General features: G+C 45.5%; 7 protein-coding genes across 7 annotated transcripts; 5 read left to right on the top strand and 2 right to left on the bottom strand.

The window, feature by feature from the left end:
- Positions 1-737: 737 nt before the first annotated feature.
- On the top strand, positions 738-2,125 carry C8R40DRAFT_814374 (uncharacterized protein). Its single transcript, XM_046236308.1, has 6 exons — positions 738-1,114; positions 1,168-1,180; positions 1,233-1,433; positions 1,498-1,542; positions 1,612-1,843; positions 1,892-2,125. The coding sequence occupies exons 1-6, from the start codon at positions 960-962 to the stop codon at positions 1,996-1,998; spliced, it is 753 nt and encodes a 250-aa protein (XP_046079695.1). The 5' UTR covers positions 738-959; the 3' UTR covers positions 1,999-2,125.
- An 896-nt stretch (positions 2,126-3,021) lies between these two features.
- On the bottom strand, positions 3,022-3,684 carry C8R40DRAFT_1074653 (uncharacterized protein; the record flags this gene model as incomplete). Its single annotated transcript, XM_046226746.1, has 3 exons — positions 3,022-3,038; positions 3,101-3,539; positions 3,604-3,684. 3 exons carry the CDS (start codon positions 3,682-3,684, stop codon positions 3,022-3,024), a joined length of 537 nt encoding a protein of 178 aa, XP_046079694.1.
- A 1,392-nt stretch (positions 3,685-5,076) lies between these two features.
- C8R40DRAFT_1269053 (uncharacterized protein) lies at positions 5,077-7,238 on the bottom strand. The gene is made up of 7 exons (XM_046234015.1): positions 7,119-7,238; positions 6,457-7,051; positions 6,388-6,400; positions 6,140-6,337; positions 6,032-6,076; positions 5,717-5,969; positions 5,077-5,663 (listed from the first exon to the last, which is right to left on the bottom strand). Exons 2-7 carry the CDS (start codon positions 6,786-6,788, stop codon positions 5,557-5,559), a joined length of 948 nt encoding a protein of 315 aa, XP_046079693.1. The 5' UTR covers positions 6,789-7,051; positions 7,119-7,238; the 3' UTR covers positions 5,077-5,556.
- Positions 7,239-7,390: 152 nt separating this feature from the next.
- Positions 7,391-8,268, top strand: C8R40DRAFT_1061486 (uncharacterized protein; the record flags this gene model as incomplete). The annotated part of the gene is made up of 3 exons (XM_046225425.1): positions 7,391-7,767; positions 7,833-7,919; positions 8,019-8,268. The coding sequence occupies 3 exons, from the start codon at positions 7,391-7,393 to the stop codon at positions 8,266-8,268; spliced, it is 714 nt and encodes a 237-aa protein (XP_046079692.1).
- Positions 8,269-11,960: 3,692 nt separating this feature from the next.
- Positions 11,961-12,630, top strand: C8R40DRAFT_1133971 (uncharacterized protein; the record flags this gene model as incomplete). Its single annotated transcript, XM_046229290.1, has 1 exon — positions 11,961-12,630. A coding segment is annotated over exon 1 (217 nt), but the record flags the coding sequence as incomplete, so codon positions are not given.
- Positions 12,631-13,495: 865 nt separating this feature from the next.
- C8R40DRAFT_1061538 (general substrate transporter) lies at positions 13,496-16,017 on the top strand (the record flags this gene model as incomplete). The annotated part of the gene is made up of 15 exons (XM_046225431.1): positions 13,496-13,581; positions 13,645-13,677; positions 13,732-13,791; positions 13,866-13,956; positions 13,996-14,147; positions 14,228-14,259; positions 14,331-14,430; positions 14,506-14,706; positions 14,791-14,855; positions 14,912-15,081; positions 15,178-15,404; positions 15,465-15,604; positions 15,654-15,676; positions 15,736-15,784; positions 15,839-16,017. The coding sequence occupies 15 exons, from the start codon at positions 13,496-13,498 to the stop codon at positions 16,015-16,017; spliced, it is 1,608 nt and encodes a 535-aa protein (XP_046079690.1).
- Positions 16,018-16,704: 687 nt separating this feature from the next.
- On the top strand, positions 16,705-19,582 carry C8R40DRAFT_1133962 (uncharacterized protein). Its single transcript, XM_046229289.1, has 5 exons — positions 16,705-16,958; positions 17,008-17,121; positions 17,182-17,435; positions 17,492-17,732; positions 17,790-19,582. The coding sequence occupies exons 2-5, from the start codon at positions 17,075-17,077 to the stop codon at positions 19,312-19,314; spliced, it is 2,067 nt and encodes a 688-aa protein (XP_046079689.1). The 5' UTR covers positions 16,705-16,958; positions 17,008-17,074; the 3' UTR covers positions 19,315-19,582.
- Positions 19,583-22,055: the final 2,473 nt, after the last annotated feature.

The raw sequence follows: 22,055 nt of genomic DNA, 5'->3' as shown, positions 1-22,055 counted from the left end.
TGAGGACTGGATGTGTCCCAAGTTGCATCGTTGAAGTTTCTTCGCAGTACTGAGTACTCGTCTGACGTCGCTTGTTAATGATAATTGTTATCTTTGCACTGCACAAGGCAAGCTACGGACCGAGCTTCCGAACATTGTTTTTCGTTTCTTTCCACATCTTTCACGTCGCACGAGTTGGCGTATCAAATTCTATCGCGAAGTTCGTGTATCTTTTTGTGCAAAAATCAAAAGAATTTGGCGGAAAGAGTCCTACTTTCTAGCGCTTAGCGCTGGTCACTGTCAAGTGCATCTGTCGCTTCGTCTCGACTCCCAAAACTATCCAGTTATTGAAGATGACAATTTTCTTCGTATGTTGCAGGTCCAATCCGCCCCGGTATAAGCAATTGGAATAGTTGCGACTGGCTTCTTCTTTGAAGCACCCTTGTGCACAAACATCCTTCCTTCTTTCACCATCCAAGTTCCCGATGCACTCATCGACAATCTCAAGACGCATGAAGCGATCCGCCCGCCACATATGAGCAAATCTTCCCCGGTGTCACTGTCCCTTGTCCTGTTACAATTCTAAAGGATTAGGGCTGCTCAATTCTTGCCTCACCTCACCTCACCGCCTCACCTCACGAATATGTTACGGCATGATAAATAAATCTCATACTAACTCCGGCGTGAGGAGAAGTTTATGTAAGTATGCAGGAAAGGCAATGATGCGCAACAGCTCGCTTGTGATTTCCATCGGATCGAGGGGATGCGTGCGACGGATCTATTAGACTAAAATTTAGCCAACTTCAAGTGCTTATAAGCGTGCTTCTCCCCAGTGCTTCCCCCGCAGACGGTTTTTGTTCACGCCTCGGCCCTCAAGTCTTAGAGCTGGTTCTCTAGTGAGCACAAGAAAAGATCTCATCTCGACAAACATCATCTAGCCTACCTCAGAATACTTCTTTGCCGACTCATTGTTGATAATCATGCATGTCTCGTGGTCGTTCCTCCTGCTCCTAGACTCCTTGTCACTGTCGATAAACTGCGGCGCTTCGCCGCTACCGGACTCCCCCAAGCCAAGTTTGGAAATGAGAACCTGGGGTAGAAGAGATGAGCCGCGAAGAGTTCATCTCGGGTATAGGTATGTTGTACCCTGATTAGTTTAAATATGGTCACCTCACGTATTGCTCTCAGATACGTAAACAAGGCAGGTGCTAACACTACAGATTGAAGTGGAATATCAACTTTTTCCCCCCCAGGAAAGTGTTTTGGATTATGCGCGCGCAGGGAGGGAGCTAGAAGAGGCAGCCGGAAATGTCATAAAGGCAAATGCTCCTGAAGGAAAAGAGGCAGACTGGGTGATAGAAGGAACTCTGACAGAAATAAAGGCCTCCGCGGTAATACTAGGGGAGGGTGCATATCTAACACCTGTATTGGGTGGATGGAAGGGGGACTTTGTGGTATGTCATGAACCACTCACGGACTTCGCAATAGAGTGTTTTCAACTGACCATGCTATTTTCAGTGTGAGGTCTGGGCAGATTTAGAAAAGTTCAAAGAAACACCAAATGTGAGAATCAATTCTTATCAAGTATATATAATAATTCATGAGACTGAAACGCATTCGATATCATCATAGGAGTATTTGACTGATGATATGATGGAGAGGTATTCAGGTCTAGAGGAGGAGTTGGGCAAAATGCTGTCAAAAAAGCAGAAGAAAATGGACAGGACTATTCTTGCTGCGCGACTTATAGGGGGATTTCGTTATGCTATGCGAATCCCTCTGTATTATCTGAAGCCCTCTCCTCTGACTGGTCGACGAGGGCGTAAGGGTGATCTTGGAATTACTGTTCGTTGTGTTTCACAAAGTATGTGCCGGTGTTGATTATTTTTCTACCACTGAAGTTAATACATAGAAAACACCCAAGCTCTGTCTATTCAAAGTCCAGCTGACTGGGGGCAATGGTGGCCCGAGCTGAATCCTAGAAATCTATACTGGAGGACAATTTATCGATACGTATGAGTTTTATGTAGGTACTTATTGAATATCAAGAAGTAAAGTTTATCATCGTCTTTTGATATTTGTAAATGATGGAAATTTCTTCAATGGGAGTCTCAGGAGTGTGCAAATAAGGTTCAAAGGGGTCAAAAATGACTGCAGCATATTAAAAAGAGTTGTCATTGAGGGAACCAAGTAACAGTGATCTTTTAAAAAAATGAGGCTATATGTTGTCCAATCCTAGATATCATATCCGCAAGAAGTGATAGACATGATAGAGCAAAGGGCAAGCAGAGAAGATTTCATCCGTTCTGTATGATGATCAAGACACGTTGTAATATAATTGCGTTATATGGGGCACAATTAGCCCTAGTATGTTGACAGGAAAAGAAAGTTGATCAAATAAGAAGACACGTCGAAGGTGGCCAGTGTCGGTACTGTGTGTCAATCGCAAGGAAAGGAGAAGGATGATTTCAAAATAAGAAGATTGCATTTGTAGGGTCTCGATAGCCGACCGGTCGCTCTCGGAGGGTGAATGAGGGGGCTCAGCTAGTGGGGGTGTAGGAGAGTAATTAGGAAAAAGGGGGGATATACGGATTGGAAAGAGAGTGAGGGGAGAAGGGGAGAAGGAGGCGGAATAGGTTTGGGCCAGGTGCACACATTTTCAGGAGGTTTCAGCGGAAGATGTTACCTCTGAAGAAGTGGAACCATATGTCAGTATGCCTGTGGTCCTTTTACTGCATAGAATATCTGGAGCCATTGGCACATTGATCTGAACAGTAGCCCAAAATGAAATCCAATAAAAAAGAGCAACTTGAAGACAATTCTCAGTGTGGATAGTGGAGGCATGCTCGGCATGTTACTGGCTCAAGGGTTTGGCTTTGCTCAAAAATCTTCCTGTCCTTCAAGTATTACTGTCGGGTGGTGCCGTGTATCTATTTATCTATCTATCTATCTGTCCTTTCTTGGTTCAGTGAGCAACATACTCACATCTATAACGGGAACAACCTCATTCTCACCATGGCGGTTTGACCAAACACCTCCCTCCTACGCCGGTGATGGCCCTAGATAGAGACACGGAGAATAGTAAGCAACAACAATTAAATGGTAAATTAGCACCATTTACATTCACGATCCACCTGCGCTTTGCCTTTGACAACCACACTTGCAAAGGGAAAATGTCCGCCGGAATCCTGCATTACTCGCGGAATCCCCGCTTTATCCACATCGAGATGGAGCATCCGTGAATGGGGCTGCTCCACCTCCCTGAGATCGACAAAGCATGAGACAAATTTGTCTTGCAAAGAACGGTCGGTAGGTTCATTGACAAACTTGATATCGATGCCATTAGCTGTTGGTAGGAGAAGCAGGTAGTTCCAAATCGCTTTGAGTATACGCTCTTCTACCGAATGAAATCTCTCAGGGAGATGAGAGGAATCCGGTATGTCAGCACCTGCATATGCCAATGATGTAAATCGGATTCGGATGTTCCAATTGATGATTCCATCCAACCGTAGTTCACGAACTTGAACCTCTGGACTATAAGCCTCAGTGCCATCGGTAGACTTGGAAATAAGGATATATTAGCAATTCCCAATTGTCATTTAATGAACAAGGTGAACAATCCACCTTGACAGGTGCAGCCTGGACAAAGGCAGTCACGAAGAGAAACACCAAGACAATATAATAGACCGCCAAGTTGAAGCGCATCGAGAACAGTACGAACTGGTGGTTTTAGGGAAAAAAGAGTGGGTGAACGAACAAACAAGTCAGATAAGAAGGCGACAGCAGAGGGGGAAAGAACCTGGCCAGCAGATTCTAGGGACGATTAGTTTGGAGATGTGCCGTTTATATGTAAAGCAAAAAAGGCGGTTTGATCTTCAGAAGGAGTAAATTTTGCTGTCCTATTTTAGTTTTTCCCTCACGTACGTTGTCCGGATGTTAGCTTATGGATAGGATAGGGTAGGATTTTTGAACAGGGGATAAAAAGCTAGAGGACGATTGCTCTGGTCGTTCCAGCGACGGAAATCGCGATAGAATTTGAAGAGTCGAGGTTCCCGCCGCCGGTCCGAAAATTTCCTCCAATCATAGACGCCTGTGGTTCTTTAACTCCCACCATCATCGAATAATGCTTTCTCATATTCTGCGATATCGATACTGCTCATCTCAGGCTGTACGTGAATTATAGCACTGAGTAAATTTTCGGCACGTCACTCGAAGCTTAAATTTTGTAAAGACCAACGTGAAACTTAGTGGAGAGAGACTTCTATTTGGCATCTTCCGTTAGCAAGTCCAACATGGCGCTTATCATCTTTTCAAATCTATGCCAACAGCCACGCTGCGACCAGCTGATTTCCATCTTATCATTATCTATATCATACATCGAGGACAGGAAACGCGTGTGCATCACTTTGAGCAGAAATACCTGATTGACATCCGTTGACCATCATCCCATTTCGCTTTCAACGAACAAGCGGGTTGAGTGGCGGATGAAAGGACGGAGAGTCCCAGTAAAAATGAAGGTATTCTAATGCATATTCATTTGGGGAAGCTGAAGTTTGAATATTCTGCTGAATGGACAGATTTAATCAACGAGTCCGTCTTTCCCTCTATCCGAAGAGATCCCCTTGTCCCCCTCTTCCTTATTCCAGCTCCAACTCACATTACACTCTACATCTACATCAGTCCCAATGCTCAAGGAAGCCATGTCCTTTCCCAGCTTACGACGCATCGCTCTACCCGTTTTCGCTCTAGTCTCGTAACACGTTTCTCGGAGTTGGAGAGGCTGGAGGACACGTTCAAACGCGCTATAGATGAGAAAAAATGTGAGTAGTATCCTCCTACGTACGCTCAGAGCGCCGTATCGAACTAGATAATCCCTCAATGTACCATAGTTCTCGTTGTACTTTTCCTCGTGGGGGGTGATGCGTGATACTTAAACTGAATTTGAAGTTTCAAGTTCATCTTGTATGCCCCTTTGGACTCTTTCATGTACAATTCCTGCTAATGATAATCGGTGAGATACATACGAGTTGCCAGTTGGTGGGTTCCTGTTTGAGAGAAATGAAGACGCTTCTCAGGGTATTTTCACCATAACATTAGATAACCCATAGCTGGGCGCACAAACGCCAGACTGAACCGTGAAATTGGCGTCAAGGAGTTCGATTCAATAATGTACGACAAGCCCCGAAGACTCTAGACATGGCAAGTGGAGATTGTTTTGTTTTATATGCTATACATGGACTACATCAAGGAGTCACCGCAAACGAAAAACTCAAATTTGCCTGTTCCAACTCAGTCATATCATTGCCATTGCACTGCCGACCTGCGCTTCCGCCTTTTACAAAGGTAATATCTTCAAATGAAACCTCTAGAGAACGTACGTGCATCTTTCTGTCACTTCTTCTTGAGGAATTGGCTTAGCTGGACAACACACACTCTTATTTTCAATATCACCGTTTGGTTCCCTCGATTACGAGTCATTTTTTTGACCTTTATGTAGTAGAGAGCTTTCCAACCAAGTACAAAAAGACGATAGATGGACTTTAACCTATCATTACCAACGATAAAAAATCATATACATTAAAGATCCTGTATCGACTCCATCCATCCCGGATTATTAGGATTCAGCTTGGGCCACCACTGCTCCCAGTTAGCTGGATCATGGATAGACAGAGCTTGTTTGTTCTCTAGATTAAAATCAGTTGCAGAGAAAACAATATTTGCACAAATAAGCACATACTTTCTGAAACACAGCGAACACTTATACCAAGATCAACCTTAGGCTTCTTTCGACCAGTCAGAATATCCATCATCCTCTGAGGAGATGGCTTCAGGTAATGAGGAGGAATTCGCATAGTATAACGACATTGCCCTGGAATTCGCGCAGCAATAATTGTTGTATTCTGGCTCATCGTCTTGTCATGTTTTGATAGCATTCTGTCCCATGCCTTGTCGTCAAATGGAAGATACTCACTCTCCTCCTTGGCGAGAAACTATCCGTGATAACCCAATGCTTTCAGTTTTGTGGTTTATACATACTTGATGAGAAACTCGCCTTCGGTGTTTCCTTGAACTTTTCTAAATCTGCCCAAACCTCACACTAAAGATCGCACGGTCAGTTGAAACCATCCGTATCTCGAGGTTCATCATGAGTGGTTCATACCACGAAGTCTCCCTGCCATCCACCCAGATTGGGTGTCAGATATGCACCCTCCCCTAGCAAGGTACCTTTAGCCCTTATAACTGTCAGAGTTCCTTCTATTACCCACTTTGCCTCGTCTCCTTTAGGTTTTGCCTGTACGACCTTTCCTGCTGCCTTCGCGAGCTCCCTCCCTGCGCTCGCATAAATCAAGACACTTTTCTGGAGGGAAACGTCGGTATTCTATATCAATCTATCGCATTAGCACTTGCCCTGTTTACGTATCTGAGAGCAATATGTCAATCGTGTTTGAATTGATGATCATGCTACATATAACATACCTATACCCGAGATGAACTCTGTGATGCTCGTCTCTTCTACCCCACGTTCTTGTTTCCGGACTTTGCTTGGAGGATTCCGGTAGCGGAGAAGCATAGCAGCTAATTGACAGTGACAAGGAGGCTAGGAGCAAGAGGAACGACCGCGAGATATGCATGATGAGTATCAGCGATGAGTAGTAGGCGAAGAAGTATTTTTTTGGTTGAGGTTTTCTTGCTCTTACTAGAGAACCAGCTCTAGACTTGGGGCGCGAAGGTAAATCATTTGCGGACCAGCTTTTATGTAAATGCATATCCGATCTAACAGATAGCGATTTCTGGACACCGCCATTCATCCGCCCTTACATATTTGACTCGAGAGTGATTGTTCCGCATGGTGATCGCAAAACGTTCGCAGTGATATCTGTTTCTTCTCCTTAAGTTCTGATATCAATCGAAGTCATCTGCCAGAAAGGAGTCAAAGGACATGTCGATGATGATATTTCGCTGCAGTCGAGATAGTTGGTTCCCTTGTGGGACCTCGTTCTCGGACGGAGCCGCGTATTTATCTATCTTTCTATCCTTGTGAGGGACCATCATAATGAGAGTTGGACTGCGGCTGAGCCGGCAATTAGATTGAGCACTTTCAGCTATCAGGATGTATTAGGATCAATATACAAGCCTACCATCAGGTGTATTGGGGGATGGAGGATGGAAGAAGGAGATAAGTACCAAATGCAAAGGAGTCAAACCAGTTGTACCGATGGCAATGGGAAGGCGGTAAGTATCCACAGTAAATGAAAGCGCCAATCCTCCAGCGCCTATGAGCACCTCGTGTGAATAATCTTCCCATTCCGAGATCATTCCATCACGCCCAACGCCCAACAACTGACCTTCTTCATTATGACAGTAGTAATCACTGAATCATAAATCTACACAACCTTGTTTCCCTTCTTCAATGGTTCACAGGTCCACAGATTCTCGGCTCCTCGCACACCTTATTACAAATGAAAAACAATATACGAGCAATCTACAGGGACTTTTGGTTCAGTCAAATGCCTCTGTGACCTCGTTAGAGGCATATGCGGCGTCGTTTCCACCACCTTTTTCATCTCCACCTCCCTCTTTTGCGCTTACAGTCTCAACAAAGACCACAAATTTCCAAGACCCATTCCCAAACTCGCAAGTTATCCTAAATCTTGCCAATACGTTACGGAACGCGGATGAAGCGTTCAGAGTGTACGTCGGAGCCGTAGAGGAATGGGTAAGGCTTTTAGGCGAGCTGAAAGACTTAGAAGATGAGGTTGGAGGTGTTCTGAGAGATAGGGAAATACTGTGAGTGTATCAAGTCTTTTGTACTGTTCTTTCATCACAAGTCCTGAATTATTATATGCTTACAGCGTAACCCGTCTATTGAAAGCATCAAAATTCACGCCAAAACAATCACCATTTGCAGTGTTTCCCTCATCTCCTCCTGCTTCGTCTACGTCTACATCCACGCTATCTCTTAATAACGAAGACCCATCCACGTCCTACGTAACTTCAACTTCTACATCCTTTTTCTCAACTCTTACCTCTAACTCGAGCTCTTTACCTGGAAAAACTACCAAGAAACTTCACCTAGCCCAAGCCGAGCTCCAAGCCTGCGAAGCTCACTTGGCCAGGAAAGAGGCCGAGCTGGAACATAAACGCGCTTCTGTAATATGCGGTGCATTCAAATTAAGATTCCATGCGCTCGCGGAATGTGGCTGGCGGTGGATAAATATTGGAAAAGAAGGAGAGGTAGTGCTTGGCTCTAGAGATGGGCAAATGCAAGGTATTTTGACTTTTATTTAAGGTTTCTTAAAATGTTCATAAATCGCAGTTCCGCATACATCCGAACACAAACCTCTTCCACCGCTTATCGCGCCCGTACCAATACATCCTCCGGAATTCCACCATCGTGATGACAGGCCATCGTCGGATTTGTCATCTATTGCGCCGTCGCAGTCTGCGTCGCAAACAGAATTCACAAGACCTTCACCACCACCACCGCTTCCTCCTTCTCAGCAGCCAGTCATATCACCCAGACCACACACATCCCACATTTACTCTGATTTCGAGGCGATCTCAGGCGCTTCGCCTTTATCTTCAGCGCATGGCCACGACCACGACCACGATTTTATGTCTTCGCATATTCCTCCAGCTCATTCGATAGAGGACGCCTTGAACATTTTACCTACGCTTGATTCTGACGCGACGATCACGATTTCCCACAGTGATAGAAGACACGTTTTACCGCGTAGGATTACGGAGGAGGATCTAGGATTGTCGGTAGACCATGGAGGCGACGAGGAAAGAAAGGCTGATGGTGATGCTTTGGACAGCGATGAAGAAAGCGATGGAACTGTTTATTCGGATGCAGAAGATATTCATGCCAACGACCTTCGAGTCGTTGAGAATCCACGATTTTCCTCAGGTACAAAGAAATCAAGACATGACGATACACATCTTGATCCCGACTCGAACATCAGGTCGACTTCGAAGTTATCCCTACATCCACCAAATAGTCCTATCAAAAACCCTGTGAACGCTCTTACTCCCAATCCGAATATGAATCATACCCTTATTCCAGTTTCCAACTCGAACTCTTTCGCTTCGGGTTCAGCTTCTGCTAGTGGATTTTTCGGCAGTCTGCGCGGGCTGTTCACACGAAATGCGAAGGGTGGCAAGGACAGCAAGAAAGCGATAGGTGGTATCTTCCACGATGAAAGGGATAAAGAGGAAGACGGGAGCGTCGTATCTTCCCCTCCATTCTTTCCCTCTTCTTCTTCTACTCCCGCGATGCCAACGGCGTATAGCATACGAGGACGAACGATGAGCGAGGCTCATACGCCTAGTACTCGTTCCACAAATTCTACCTCAACGATTATACGTACGCCTACATCTCCTTCAAGAACTTCTCGTGTTGGGACGACGACGACGGATACCGGGAATGGGAAGAAACTCAAGAAATCACCGGGTGTTGGACCAGGTTCTGGTCCTCGAGGACGTACTCCCTCCAACAATGTACCTCCTACTGAACTTGCACAACGTAGAAGAAGCGCGAGTGTGGATTATGGGGAACTTAGTGTACGGAGTCGAAATGTGCCGAGACCGAGGTCGAGAGCAGAGGAGTGGGTCGAAGGGCAGGGACAACGCGAGCAGCACCAACGTGAAGCGTCAGCAATGGAGACGAAGGAGGAGGAAAACTCTGCTCTCACGAAAAAGACCAGTGTGAAGCGGCGAAAATCTGATAAGCGGAGATCGTTGCCTGTTTCTTCAGCAACATCATCATCACCTTCTCCTCCCTCATCTTCCTCCCCTCTTCCTTCGAAACCACCTCGAGCTCCGCCAACAGGTGACACGCCAAAAAAATCGATGTCTGTTTCTGTATCGAGGACCTCGTCTATCCGAAGCGCCGCTAGTGCACCTACTAGTTCGTCGATGTCAACGTCGACGACAACTACGAAACAGACAACAAATCAGGCCACGAATACAAAACCCGATCGGAGATCTAGTGCGCCGCCTGTTGGCGGTAGTACCAATGGCCATGGCAGACCTGCAGAATTGAGCGGTGGTACTAGCTTGATGTCCATCGTGGAAGACGTGGCGAAGGCGAACAGAGAGGGATGGGGCAAAGTAGATAAAGAGAAAGAAAATATAGGAGCGGGTTCTGGTCTGGGTGTCGAGCTGCGAGTTCGAGAAGAGGAAGAAGAAGGCGCGAATACGTTATCCTCGAAGAGGAAACAGCCGACAAGTATCGCGTTGGAGGACGTCAGAGCGCCCAGAGGTATTGATCTCGAGGATTTGAAGGAACAGATGGAGAGGGAGAGGGCAGAGAAGCTAGAAAAACGGGGTCATGTTCTATCTCAATGTAAGAAGAAATATCTTTCGCTCTTTTCTGCGTTGATTTTGACTAATTCCACAGATACGGAGAAAGCTGCATCTACTGGTAGACCTCGTTCTGGTAGTGCTTCAGCTGCGATATCTGGACGACCCACTCGCGGTGTACGTGATACATCTCATTCGGATCTTGGACCGACGACGTCTGCGTCTGCGCCTGCGTTAGCACCTCTGGCCGACATCCCGGTCGTCAATAACACCCAAACCCGAATACAAGGAAACCCCCAGAATAAACACATGCCGTATAGGCCTGGACAGGCGGTGCTACATCTACGAAGCGCGTTGAAGAATTCCAGTCGAACGCCGTCACCGATGTTACCGCAGTCGCAGTTGCAGCCGCTTCCTCAATCTCAACAAACTTCCCCCGAAGGATCTCAAATGGGCTCCAGCGTGTCTACGGCGGGTTCCTCGGGAGCTAGCACTGGACTTCCTCGTCAACGTGACCCACTGCAACAGCAGCAGCATCAATCTCCAAGAACGGCGTCCTCGCTTGTAATACCTACGATTACATCTCAGAGAGATGTCAAGGGAAAAGGCCGAGAAACCATTGATGAGTATACTGATTCTGGCGCTATTGCAATTATGGGATCTACCAGAGCTGATTCTATCCCTTCCCCGCCTCCTTCGAATCTTTCTGCCGGAATTTCATCGCCGCCTCGTCCTATTTCGTATTATCTTCCTCCTACTCCTCTTGCTACTTCTTGTATTCCGACTTCGAGTCTTGCTACCCCTGTTCTCGACCCTTCTTCGTCCATTCCATCTATTCCTCCCAACTCTCCACCACGACTTGTCCATCCAGATCAACAGCCGTTACGTGCAAAGAGGCGTTCGAGTGGTTCAGGTTCCAGCTCGGAGTCTTCGGGCTCAGACTCGTCGGATGCGGTGTCGATATCGTCGTATGAGACTGGGAGAGAGGTGTTTGATGATTTCGAGGATGGGGATGGGCAGGTTTCGGAGATTTTGGAGAATGCAAGGGTGGATGTGGTCGAAGATGGGAGCGATGAAACGGAGACCGAGACAGAGACGGAGACGGAGATAGGTCAACAATCCTCAAGTACTACCGTAACCACGCAGACTCAAGCGCAAACTCTAGCGCGAGGTTCATCCACCATCTCCGTTCCTAATCCTAATCCCAATCCCAATACAAATCCCAATCCCCTTCCTGATACCACAACAACCACATCCCATCCTGAAGATACCGGGAATAACACCAATACTCCTCCTCGAAGACGAAAAAGCGTGCGAGTATCACTGCAGCCGACGTATTCTGTTACACCGCCTGCGATTGAATATGATGCGTACGAGGATGATCACGGAGATGAGGATGAGGGTGGTGGCGAAGACCATGAGCGGAGACAAACGCCGAATCCGAATTTAAACCCGAAACATATGAATGGGAACGCAAACAGGAATATAGACCGGGGGGAACAGGGAATAATACATGGAATCTGGACAGACTCGAGCGACGAGGATGTTGAGTATCAGAAAGCGAGGAGACTTTTTAGTATGTCTGGTGGGTTTAATTTGTCGGGTAAGAAGAAGGGGAAGGGGAAGAAGAGGGGAAGGGGGACAGGAGAGGGAAAGGCGGGGGTGGATGTGGAGCAGGTCAGATGATGAAGTGTTGATGATAAAGGAGAAAGCTTTGAAAGACTCGACACCGGTATCGTATCGTATCGTATGTAGTGTTCTGTTTTCAGTTTTCTTTTTTTTTCTGTCTCTCCCTCAAGGTCTCGTTAGTAGCGCGTTCAACGTGATTCTCTGGGTGTTTCTGTTGGTTATTTTTTTTTCTCGCATTACTGTATATCGCATTCAATTGCATCATAGTTCTGGATTACTAATAGTATAATTCCTATGTATCTTTATTTTGTATTCACCCATGTTATCTTCTTACCTACGAGGTTTTCATAGAAGTGTTGGGATATTTGAATCGTTTAGACACGGGGGCAGAGTATTGGAGAATTAATTCAGGATGGTGGACGTGAAGCAGTCCAGTCTATAAATTATATAAAGTGTATTAAAGGATGGGGTGAAGTCTGGTGAAGTGAGCAGAGTACCATTAATTACGGGCAGGATATCCAAAGGTCTTTTTGGATCCAGAAAAACTAGCAAGATCCGACGTCGACATAGAAATGGTTTGGATCGACATCTATGGTAGCTCCTAATTATATCATCACCAAGGCTTCACTTGGGGCTTTTATTTGCACCGCGAACACGGACTGGCGTGATCCTCGACTTTCGCCAGTCCACGGTAGTTGTAGTTACAGAAAAAGACATTGGCGCTTGACTCGGAGCACCTCCGGGTTTCAGCGCCTAATAATTAATCCTTTTCCCAGTGGCAACTTTTTTTGAAAAAAGTTCGCTCATCCACTTCTACTATAATCCAAGATTGATTGATTGAGGGATGTGCGACGCGAGAGGTGGCATCTACCTTCGATTGGCATACAAGACTGTCCGTATGGGTTGCAATCATCAGGCTTACCGAGTCATGTTTACAAGTTTACAAGATGATATTCATCTGTTCTGGTTGCTCGTCGCGAAGTTGTTGTACATCTCGACCTTTCATTCATTGCAGCTCTTCTGGCTTCGGAAGCTTCATGGATGAAACTCAAGACTCGCTCCGAACCTTATTGAACTCTCAATGTGCGTAGCAGCCGCCGGAAAGAAGGATGATATTCAAGTGTACTACTTCCTCTAGATCTTCATTCGATTTTTCTAAACCTTCTGCGAACGTAGGCAATACATTCGTCAGGACCTGGAGAAATTGGAATGAAAGCCCTCACAACTCTTCGACTTCATCCCGGCCCAACCACGGAGCAAGACTTCGATGTTCAACGTTGAACCCTCACTTCCGGATGCTTTCGCGCCACAATCTAATACAGGCTCCGTACCTCAAGGTCTCATGCTGGGAGTGAGATACTATACATATGTATATCGTCTTTGAATGCGTGAGTTTCTGGTATATCCAAAAACTGAGTCACCTGAGCTCTCCCTGTGCTCATAGCGCATATTATACGGCTGAAATTGTACCTATGTATATTCGCAATTTCATCCTACGATAAGTATAAATCCGGATTTCCTTCTCTTCCGAGTCGTTTTGTTCCTTCACTCCTTCCATTCTATCGAACCCTTGAAGCTGATCATGGTCGGAGGTATCGTGGCCGCAGAAACACAGAGTGGATTCACTCATCTCCTTGACCCGAACAAGAAATGGTTCAACAATAAGCGGTAAGTGATTGAGAATTGTTTCGAAGGGCATGCCGTTTATTCTTATTTGGCCTCATGCCGTAGCTTGATAACCCTCAACGCCTGGATTGTTCTCCTGTATGTCAATTCTCCCATTAATCATTATATATTTCCTTGAACCGTCTCCGGAAGACTTATCACATCCTGTACCAATGGATACGATGGAAGCATGATGAACAGTCTGCAATCACTGTTAGTAATCAGATTGGTTCCATTTCAATCCCTTTTACTAGTGCTCCCAATTAAACTTGCAATGAGTTTATCAGTCCTCAATGGAAGGATTACTTCAACCATCCGTCACCGAGTCAGCTTGGTCTCTTAAACGCTATTCAGGCATGTCGAACTTTGACATTCTTTGTTCAATGAGATCAATCTTGACACGGATGAACTTTTTAGAACATTGGATCTCTAGCAGCGTACCCGTTTGCACCCTACTTGTCTGACGGTATCGGACGGCGCCGAACAGTGATTTTTGGAGCATCTATAATGTGTTTTGCAGCTATCATTCAAGCAGCTGCTCAATCTGTCGGTATGTTCATCGGTGCCCGGTGCGTTATCTATTTTCCTACTCGAGTGGCTTATGATCTCACAAGAGCTTCCCTTCGTCTGTTACTTTTTTTGCCTTCAGATTCTTGATCGGGTTTGGCTTGACATTCGCTGGTGAGTATAGTAATGTTGAATTGATTTTGAGAAATGCTCCGAAAACACTGACTGACATCGCAAATATTCAGCCAATGCTGCACCTATGCTAGTTTCGGAAATTTCGTACCCTCCATATCGCGCTCCTCTAACAGCCGCGTATAACTCATTATGGAACTTGGGAGCTATCATGTACGTGTAGACAATTCGGCGTTATTTCTCTGTACACTGAACACGCTGCACTCTGAACATACTTAACTTTCACAGTGCGGCTTGGACGACCTTTGGTACATTCAGGATTGCTAGCACCTGGGCGTGGCGTACGCCTTCTGCACTTCAGGGATTGCCATCCGTGCTTCAAATATTTCTAGCATGGTTTTTACCTGAATCCCCACGATGGCTGGTCAGTAAAGGCCGAGATGATCAAGCATTAAAGACATTGGCGTATTATCACGCCGATGGTAACCCGTATGTGTATATTCCTTATTTATATATATGTCCAACTTCTCACCAACCCACTCATATTATGTATGGAAATTTCTCGCTCAACAGAAACGATCCATTAGTCCAATATGAGTTCAACGAGATTAAAGCTGCCATCGAGTTTGACAGGAATGGTCCGTGTTTGCTATCCCGTTTCTGTTCCCCAGCTCGGGCTGAGTTCATGATTCAGTCGTCGCAAATGTGGGATGGAAATCCCTCTTCAGTACACCAGGAAACAGGAAGCGGATGAGAATCATCGTCGCCATCGCTGTCTTTTCGCAATGGTCCGGAAACGGTATCGCGTCGTATTACCTCAACCAGATCCTCACAGACATCGATATCACCGATCCAACTGTTCAGGTTTGTTTGTCTTTATTCTCAAACATCGGAACGACGAAGCGCTAAATTTTTTTCTTTATCAATGAAAACTCGAACCTGATCTCCGACATGATCTAGCTCCTCATCAACGGGATCCTCACAATATGGAGTCTCTTCTGGGCCCTGCTAGCATCAGGACTGATTGACAGACTAGGTCGCCGCTTTCTCTTCTTGAGTTCAACAATTGGGGTACTCTTCGCCTGGATTGCACAGACCGTGTCATTTGCAGTATTTTGGGAACACGGAATACCAGCAGCTGCTCATTCTTTGATCGCTTTCATTTTCCTGTTCAGCGCATTTTATGGGTGCGTAATCAACTGGTAGATTGAATGTGTGAAAGAATACTCACGGGTCTCACTTCAAAGCCTTGCATTATCACCGCTAATCGTCGTATACACCGTTGAAATTCTGCCCTACCACCTTCGTGCTAAAGGGTTCACAGTCTTCAATTTCACCATATCCCTTGCATTGATATTCAACCAATATACCAATCCTATCGCTTTAGGTAAGCCCAATCACTGCTTGATGGATACACGGGTGAATCTTTGCTCAAGGCCGTCTCGCATGGAAATACTACGTACGTGTATCTGCTTTATCGATTTAGATGCACCGGTACATCTGCTGAACCTATCCTAGATCATATACTGCTGCTGGATTGCATTCGAAATAGTTTTCCTATACATCTGTGAGTAGTGAGATTTTCTGAGCCGAACTTGCTACCAACTTTACCTGGTGGTAGATGTTGTCGAAACGAAAAATCTTACACTGGAAGAAACAGCCGCGTTGTTCGATGGGAAAGAAGCTATTGAAGAGATTACCGGGAATGGCAGAATTGACCTCACAGAATCGGAGAAGGACGTGGCTCGATATACGGAAATTGAAGATATCCGTCAAGATTCATCGATCAAGGAGGCTTGAAGTTCGATAGTCAAATACTCTTGAATGTGTGATGTTTTTATTTGGAAAAGGAAGGTGTGGGATAGGTCATTCCGATCCAGTGCAAATGGATATGATAGGATATGAATAGTGTATACTAGCTGAAATCAGAGTGTCATGACTTGCCGCATACAGCGCCATTTTTTCTTCGAAACGTATTGAAAGCCCCCTTTTCGATGGAAGAGTTACTCTGCAGAAAATAGCAAATTGGAAATGTTCACGACGCAAGGAAACTTGAGGAAATCTTACCTTGGCCAATCTAGTCAGTTCTGCACTGTCCAACATGAGAGGTTTCAATTACATCCAGAGACCGTCCATCATGTTCTACTTTCCCTATTGCGCATCAGAGCTGATTCTGCCATCCTGGAATAAACCAGCTTATATAATCCCGTTTTGTATCGTTGGGCGCTTATTTGGAATTGCTGTGTATAGCTATAATCGCAACTCCCACTCTAATGGCCCCCCCCCCCCTCCCCGCTGTAATTCAAAACAAGCCCAACGGGACCAATTCGAGAATCGCCTATGAACCGTGAAAATTTGGGATTTATTGATCAAAGGAGGAGGGGACAGGAGGGGACGGCTTCAAGACATGACATGTAAGCTGGATCTCTGTGTTTGTACTAATCCATGACTACTTCGAGCGAAATATAAGCGATAAATTATTGGTAGATCGACTATTGACTAGAGATTCCTGGAAGAATTTGGTTTAACATTCCTATCATGAACGTTTCGAATTGACCCAATGGACTTGGCCAACGTCAACCTTCAAATTTCTGCCTCCGATTTTTGGTAACCACTGGATGGCTCGGCGGTTCCAAGAACAATGAGAGGGTAATTATTGTTCAATAATCCTACTATGGCAAAAGAGTGCATGGTCACGTTTCCATTGGCCCTTCTCGTCGTGTGTGGTGTTGTGGCTTTGGCTTAAAGTGCGTTCAATTTAGTTGGTCTTTCTCTTTTCATTACTCTCACCAGTGTCGATCCTAAATCTAACTTTGCCTCCACTGCTTCCTGCCTCGTGTCTAGCCATCGCGTGAAGATGTCCATATCGAGTTTGCTGAATCCTGTTACACGGAACGAGGATAGGTAGGTGTTACTAATTATTCACGTTTTCTGTGATCCTTGTAAACTACAACCGCGTTCCAGGTCGCAGAATGGGGATGACGGACGGACCATCAATTGGCGGAACATCAATGCAAATTTTCGCCATCCGCATCGTAAGCCCAAGGCGAGAATGATACCAGTTGTTGATTCAACTCCCTTCGAGATTCCAACCGTTTCCATGAAATTTCTGTCTCGACTATCTTGCGAGGAGCCGGAACTATCTCGCTATCCTCTTATAGCAGCGTATATCTCTTGCAAATTGGTCTCACTTGTAAAGTTTCAACGTCCTCTTTCCAGTACGATTCCGATTTCTTTCCTGCTCAATATCTATCTTACGTTGCATGCCTTGCAGGACGTCCTCTCGTCTTGCAAGAGATTTACAGAAGAATCTATTATGTTCTGTGTGATATCGGCTGCTCCAGCAAACTCGCTCTTTCCTCCGTTCTGTACATGCTCTGGATCTTCCCAGATGGTATCCCGTATTACGGAATCCGGGACCACCATTGCGTTCATTTGGTTGTCCGACTTTTCCTTTTGGGATTCCAGCTCGGTATAGCTTGGTTCCACGATGACTGTTGTACTTCGAAAACCTGGTGAGTGTTTGAATGTGCTGTTCATCTAAGACTTATTTCTTCATGGGTGGTGCGCAGGTCCAAGCTCATGGGATTGACGAAGAAAAATGTTATCAGGCTCGAACAAGCGGCTCTACAGATTTTAGGTTACACGCTTTTTATCTCGCCATCGGCATGGAATGGATTTATGGAACAAATCCACGAAGACTGTCCATTATTTCTTTATCCAGGAGACTTTGAAAATCTTCGTCAGTTAGTCAGGTCGTCTCACGTTCCCGTGTACATTGCTGGGCCTGAACAAGGGCCATGCCAACTGGCAGCCATTGGAACCATATCCCAAGCGGAGATCGAGTACCACCGACTTAGGATATCGGAGTGCGCGATTCGCGGGAAGATTACTGTATCTCCTAATCAGGATACTGAATCCTCGAGGATTGAAGCTGGTACAGAGGAGGATTATTTGTTCGACGTGTTTGATGCGGCGGAAGAATTATTGTTTGAGGAATTGGTGGAATCTGATCAACTTCTTCCTCTGTCGCCTCGGTTTCTTCCGTCGACATCCACGAACGCTGTTTCCAAGCAGAGTTCTACTTCTGTTTTGCCCCCACAATCATATCCGTCTTCTTCAACTCGCTCCTCTCCCCCTGCTCCAGGTACCTGTCTTTCTCCTGTGATAAAGATCGAGGAAGTGGAGGTTGAACTCGTGTGGCCCTCATCGCCCCACAATGCTGTCTCGGTCAGAGATCAACGATCTGAACATCCAGCTCGGAGGGAATCTCTCCGAGAACTGCCATACGATGATTCTGATTGCGAGGTGGAGGATGATATGACTAAGCCGGATGAGCTGTATAGATCATACACTGGCGCTCATCTTGATGTCCAAATTGGTCACTCCGAGTCGCAAGTCCGAGTCCCAGTCCGATTTCGAACTCCAGAGGAGGGAACACAGATAGAGGAGGAGGAAGAAGGAGAGGAGGAGGTCGATTATTGTGATTGTTCCGAGTATGAAGACGATGGTCCACATCTTTCTCAGTTGTTTTCTCTCTCTTCGCTATCCCCATTGTCAACAACATACAATTCTGATGTTGAGATTGATGATGCAGAAGAGATAGACGAGGAAGAACGAGACTCCGAAGACAATTGTGAACACGATTCTGATTTTGATTCTAACTGTTCGTATGCCTCCTCTACCTCCGCCACATCTGCCTTTGATCCCTCAGTATCCCCACCTCCATTCAAAATACCAGATACCTATGATAGAGAAACTGGGCTGTGGACCATTCCGAGTCCCAAATCCACGGAGGAGGAACTTGGCAATTCGGAATCCAGGCATATTCGTCAAGAAGAAGAACGACCTTTTGATTTCACCTCGACTGCATCTACTCCCGACATCAAGGACGAGTTTTATTCAATGAGTCATTACGGTCCTATTTCCTTAGGCCAAGGAGGATTCGCAGATGGGGAGCGAGCTCCATCTCCTCATCCTTTGGATCTTGAAGCTGAGTTGATACACCGGGAGTTTCTTTCATTTCCTCCTCGTGACCGTCTTTCATCCCCTGCTGTTGTTCGGATCAATTCGATGGTTCAAGGAGCTTTGGCTTGAGCTTCCACGGTTTTTCTTTTCCTTTAATTTGGATATTTGCTACAGCTGCATTGAAAATATCATTTTCCTTTCTAATTACAACCTCTTTCGGTCTCTACTCATGGCTTGTCATTATGCAGTATTTTCTCTCTCTCAATGGATTTGCTCTCATTCTTTTGCCTAAATGTCTTTTGTAACGTTGAAGATCATAGTAGTGACTCTGAGCTAGGATACAATTGGTGACCAGTAACCTGTTAGCTGAATAGTATTCATGCAAGATGTAACTTATACCCATTTGATCTTTCTCAGGAGTCTTATGATTCTATGTCAAGCACCATGGGGAGTAATAGATCGAGCCAACGACTTTCAAAGTTTCAATAGAAACATGATTGAGGGAGATGACTGGGACCAGCAGAACCTATTACCTCAGGCTGAACGACCTGCGGAACGAGAATGGCCCACAAGGATCGCGCCTGGACAATCCACAAGGCTGGCATCTGGACAACCGAGAGGAAATCTGCTGGACAAAGCAACATACACCCCTCAACCTCAGTCCCTCTCTCCAAGGATTTAAGGAATTTGAATCACCCCAATCACCTGCTGGAACCTCTCAAGAACCTCCTCAAGGGTCACATTTCATGCTATTGTACTTCTACTGGGTCATTCCAGTCCTTGGTTGCGGTTCCCGTAGCTCCCTTTGAGCTCCAGCTTGCTCCCAGCACACTACAATATAAACTACTCATACCAACTCTACCCATAAGACCAATTCTGACCCAGGTCTTACATGATCTCAGTCTGTCATGTCATTTCTTGTGCTACACTCTCAATTGGGTAGTTCAAAGTTGGAAGCACCCACTGCTAGTGGCCTCCAATGGTAACCATCACGAAGAACATCACATATAGTCACTTGTAACTTACTCACTTTTTCTTCTCTTTATTTACTCAATGGCTAGAATGTCCACTGAAATACCTATCTGTATCTCACAAAATGGAGATGGTGGAGATGGTGGAGATGGTGGAAGATGGAAATCATGATGTTGTTGAAGTTTGAGCTGTGTCATGACTCACTTGAGGTGATGTGAGTTATGATCTGGATATGTTGGTATTGGGGTGGGGGTACTGATGTACTGAAGTCTTGACGTTCATGGTTGTGCTAGGATCTGGGAGATTGTCGCATGACATGGCTTTCTGTTTGTGGTGAGTGTATTACTTAGGTTATCTTTTTGCTAGTACATTATAAGTTCAATTGGGGGACAGGGAGGGGATGGTATATTCAAAGGTATGGGGTTGCTGTCATGCCTTGCTTCTCCGTACCTTTCCCTTTCCTTTCCAGAGCTCCGGTTCATCACTTATACATGTTTCCGATATTCTATGCACCATCCTTACGATCTTCATGATACATATTACCTGTCACTCCAGAGCCACATGACATATGTACCTGACAGCCTCATGTACAGTATATAGGCTGGGGACTCCCCTCGGAGCTCCCCAGCATGTTATTGTCAAATCTTACCTGGAAACTCTTCCTACCTGGCTTGGTCCCTTTAGTACAGTCTACTAGTACTTGCTAACAGGGCCTGACACGTCTCAACTGTCATATATTTCCTCATTATCTGTTTCCTTTATCTCTGTCTCACCTCAACTCTATTTCTCCTCTCTGTTTCCCATCTCTGGCCTCTTTCTGTCAATCCTCGTATTGTCTATGCCTCTCCTTCGACTCACCATCTACGTCGAGGCTCTACAATTTGTCCTTCATCCTTTGGAACCTCCCATTAGGTTCCCAATTCCGCTTCATTGCTCCCTAAGCTCCCCACAGCTTCCCACTCGTATTGGCTACACCTCCCCTCCACATCGAAGCGGTGGTTACGTGTTACGTTCTACACCTCCAGGACCCTCTATTAGGTCTACCCAAGCTTCACAACTACCCCTGGTTAGGCTCCCCTCACCAGTATCGGCACTATCCCATACCTCCTCATACGGCCTAGGCGGCTACTGCGTTCGCTTAGGCCCAGTCTGGGTAAGACCAGAGCAGGCCTTCTGTGCCGGGGCCTCACAGTTGCATAGGTAAAGCTGTAGATATAAAATCATATAATGCGGTATGCTCTGGTATTAACTTTAGTTTTAACTTAAATATTTATCTATTTATCTAGATGTGTCTGGGACTCTGAACCGTGGCAGCAGAATGAGGTGATAAAATTGAAATGAGTTGATCAGTTAATGAGTACATATAAGGGGGAATTAAAACTAAATGTATAATGAAGAGGTGGCATGGGAGAAAGATTGAAATCACTTGTAAGGATGAATTCTCACATCAGGACCTGTAAATATATGCATGTCTGATCAGTTTCATGAAAAATGATCCCATCATGTTATTTCATCTAGTCTCGAACCTGAAACTTCATCAGCATCAATGAGAGGAAATTAGATTTCAGATCAAGATGATTGAAAGATTGATCAAGTTACAATGGCATCAATGGACTAGGCCAGGATTAGCAATACTCAAATGAAGTTCCCGGTGCCCATTTTACAGTGCCACCTGAGTTTACTTTTGTTACCAACCCTTATAAAACTAGATTCACACCAGACAATAAAGTTCCCACTTTTCACTAAACTGGCATTGTGCTATGCTTGCTGCTATTTGCAGCTGAATCTGAGTTTCAACCACAGACATACTACCTCGGGATCCACTGTTTGGATTTCCCAAGTTGACTACAATGGCTGATCTGATTTCACAGGCTGAAGCATGGTAAATAAATTTTGCT

Source organism: Lentinula edodes (genome assembly GCF_021015755.1).
Source record: "Lentinula edodes strain Le(Bin) 0899 ss11 chromosome Unknown C8R40scaffold_66, whole genome shotgun sequence".
NCBI classification, from domain to species: domain Eukaryota; kingdom Fungi; phylum Basidiomycota; class Agaricomycetes; order Agaricales; family Omphalotaceae; genus Lentinula; species Lentinula edodes.
Note: the sequence above shows the minus strand (reverse complement) of the source record. Positions and strands in the feature narration are given on the sequence as shown.

What these genes read in the sequence shown, in the direction of transcription:
- C8R40DRAFT_814374 (XM_046236308.1), top strand. Translation starts at nt 960, where the DNA reads ATGCATGTCTCGTGGTCGTTCCTCCTGCTCCTAGACTCCTTGTCACTG. An exon ending in AGTTCAAAGAAACACCAAAT is followed by an intron (nt 1,543 to 1,611) that starts GTGAGAATCAAT and finishes ATATCATCATAG; the next exon opens with GAGTATTTGACTGATGATAT. An exon ending in TGTTCGTTGTGTTTCACAAA is followed by an intron (nt 1,844 to 1,891) that starts GTATGTGCCGGT and finishes GTTAATACATAG; the next exon opens with AAAACACCCAAGCTCTGTCT.
- C8R40DRAFT_1269053 (XM_046234015.1), bottom strand. Translation starts at nt 6,788, where the DNA reads ATGAATGGCGGTGTCCAGAAATCGCTATCTGTTAGATCGGATATGCAT. An exon ending in AGTTCAAGGAAACACCGAAG is followed by an intron (nt 5,970 to 6,031) that starts GCGAGTTTCTCA and finishes TATCACGGATAG; the next exon opens with TTTCTCGCCAAGGAGGAGAG. An exon ending in TGTTCGCTGTGTTTCAGAAA is followed by an intron (nt 5,664 to 5,716) that starts GTATGTGCTTAT and finishes ATTTTAATCTAG; the next exon opens with AGAACAAACAAGCTCTGTCT.
- C8R40DRAFT_1133962 (XM_046229289.1), top strand. Translation starts at nt 17,075, where the DNA reads ATGTCCATATCGAGTTTGCTGAATCCTGTTACACGGAACGAGGATAG. An exon ending in GTTACACGGAACGAGGATAG is followed by an intron (nt 17,122 to 17,181) that starts GTAGGTGTTACT and finishes ACCGCGTTCCAG; the next exon opens with GTCGCAGAATGGGGATGACG. An exon ending in GTTTCAACGTCCTCTTTCCA is followed by an intron (nt 17,436 to 17,491) that starts GTACGATTCCGA and finishes CATGCCTTGCAG; the next exon opens with GACGTCCTCTCGTCTTGCAA.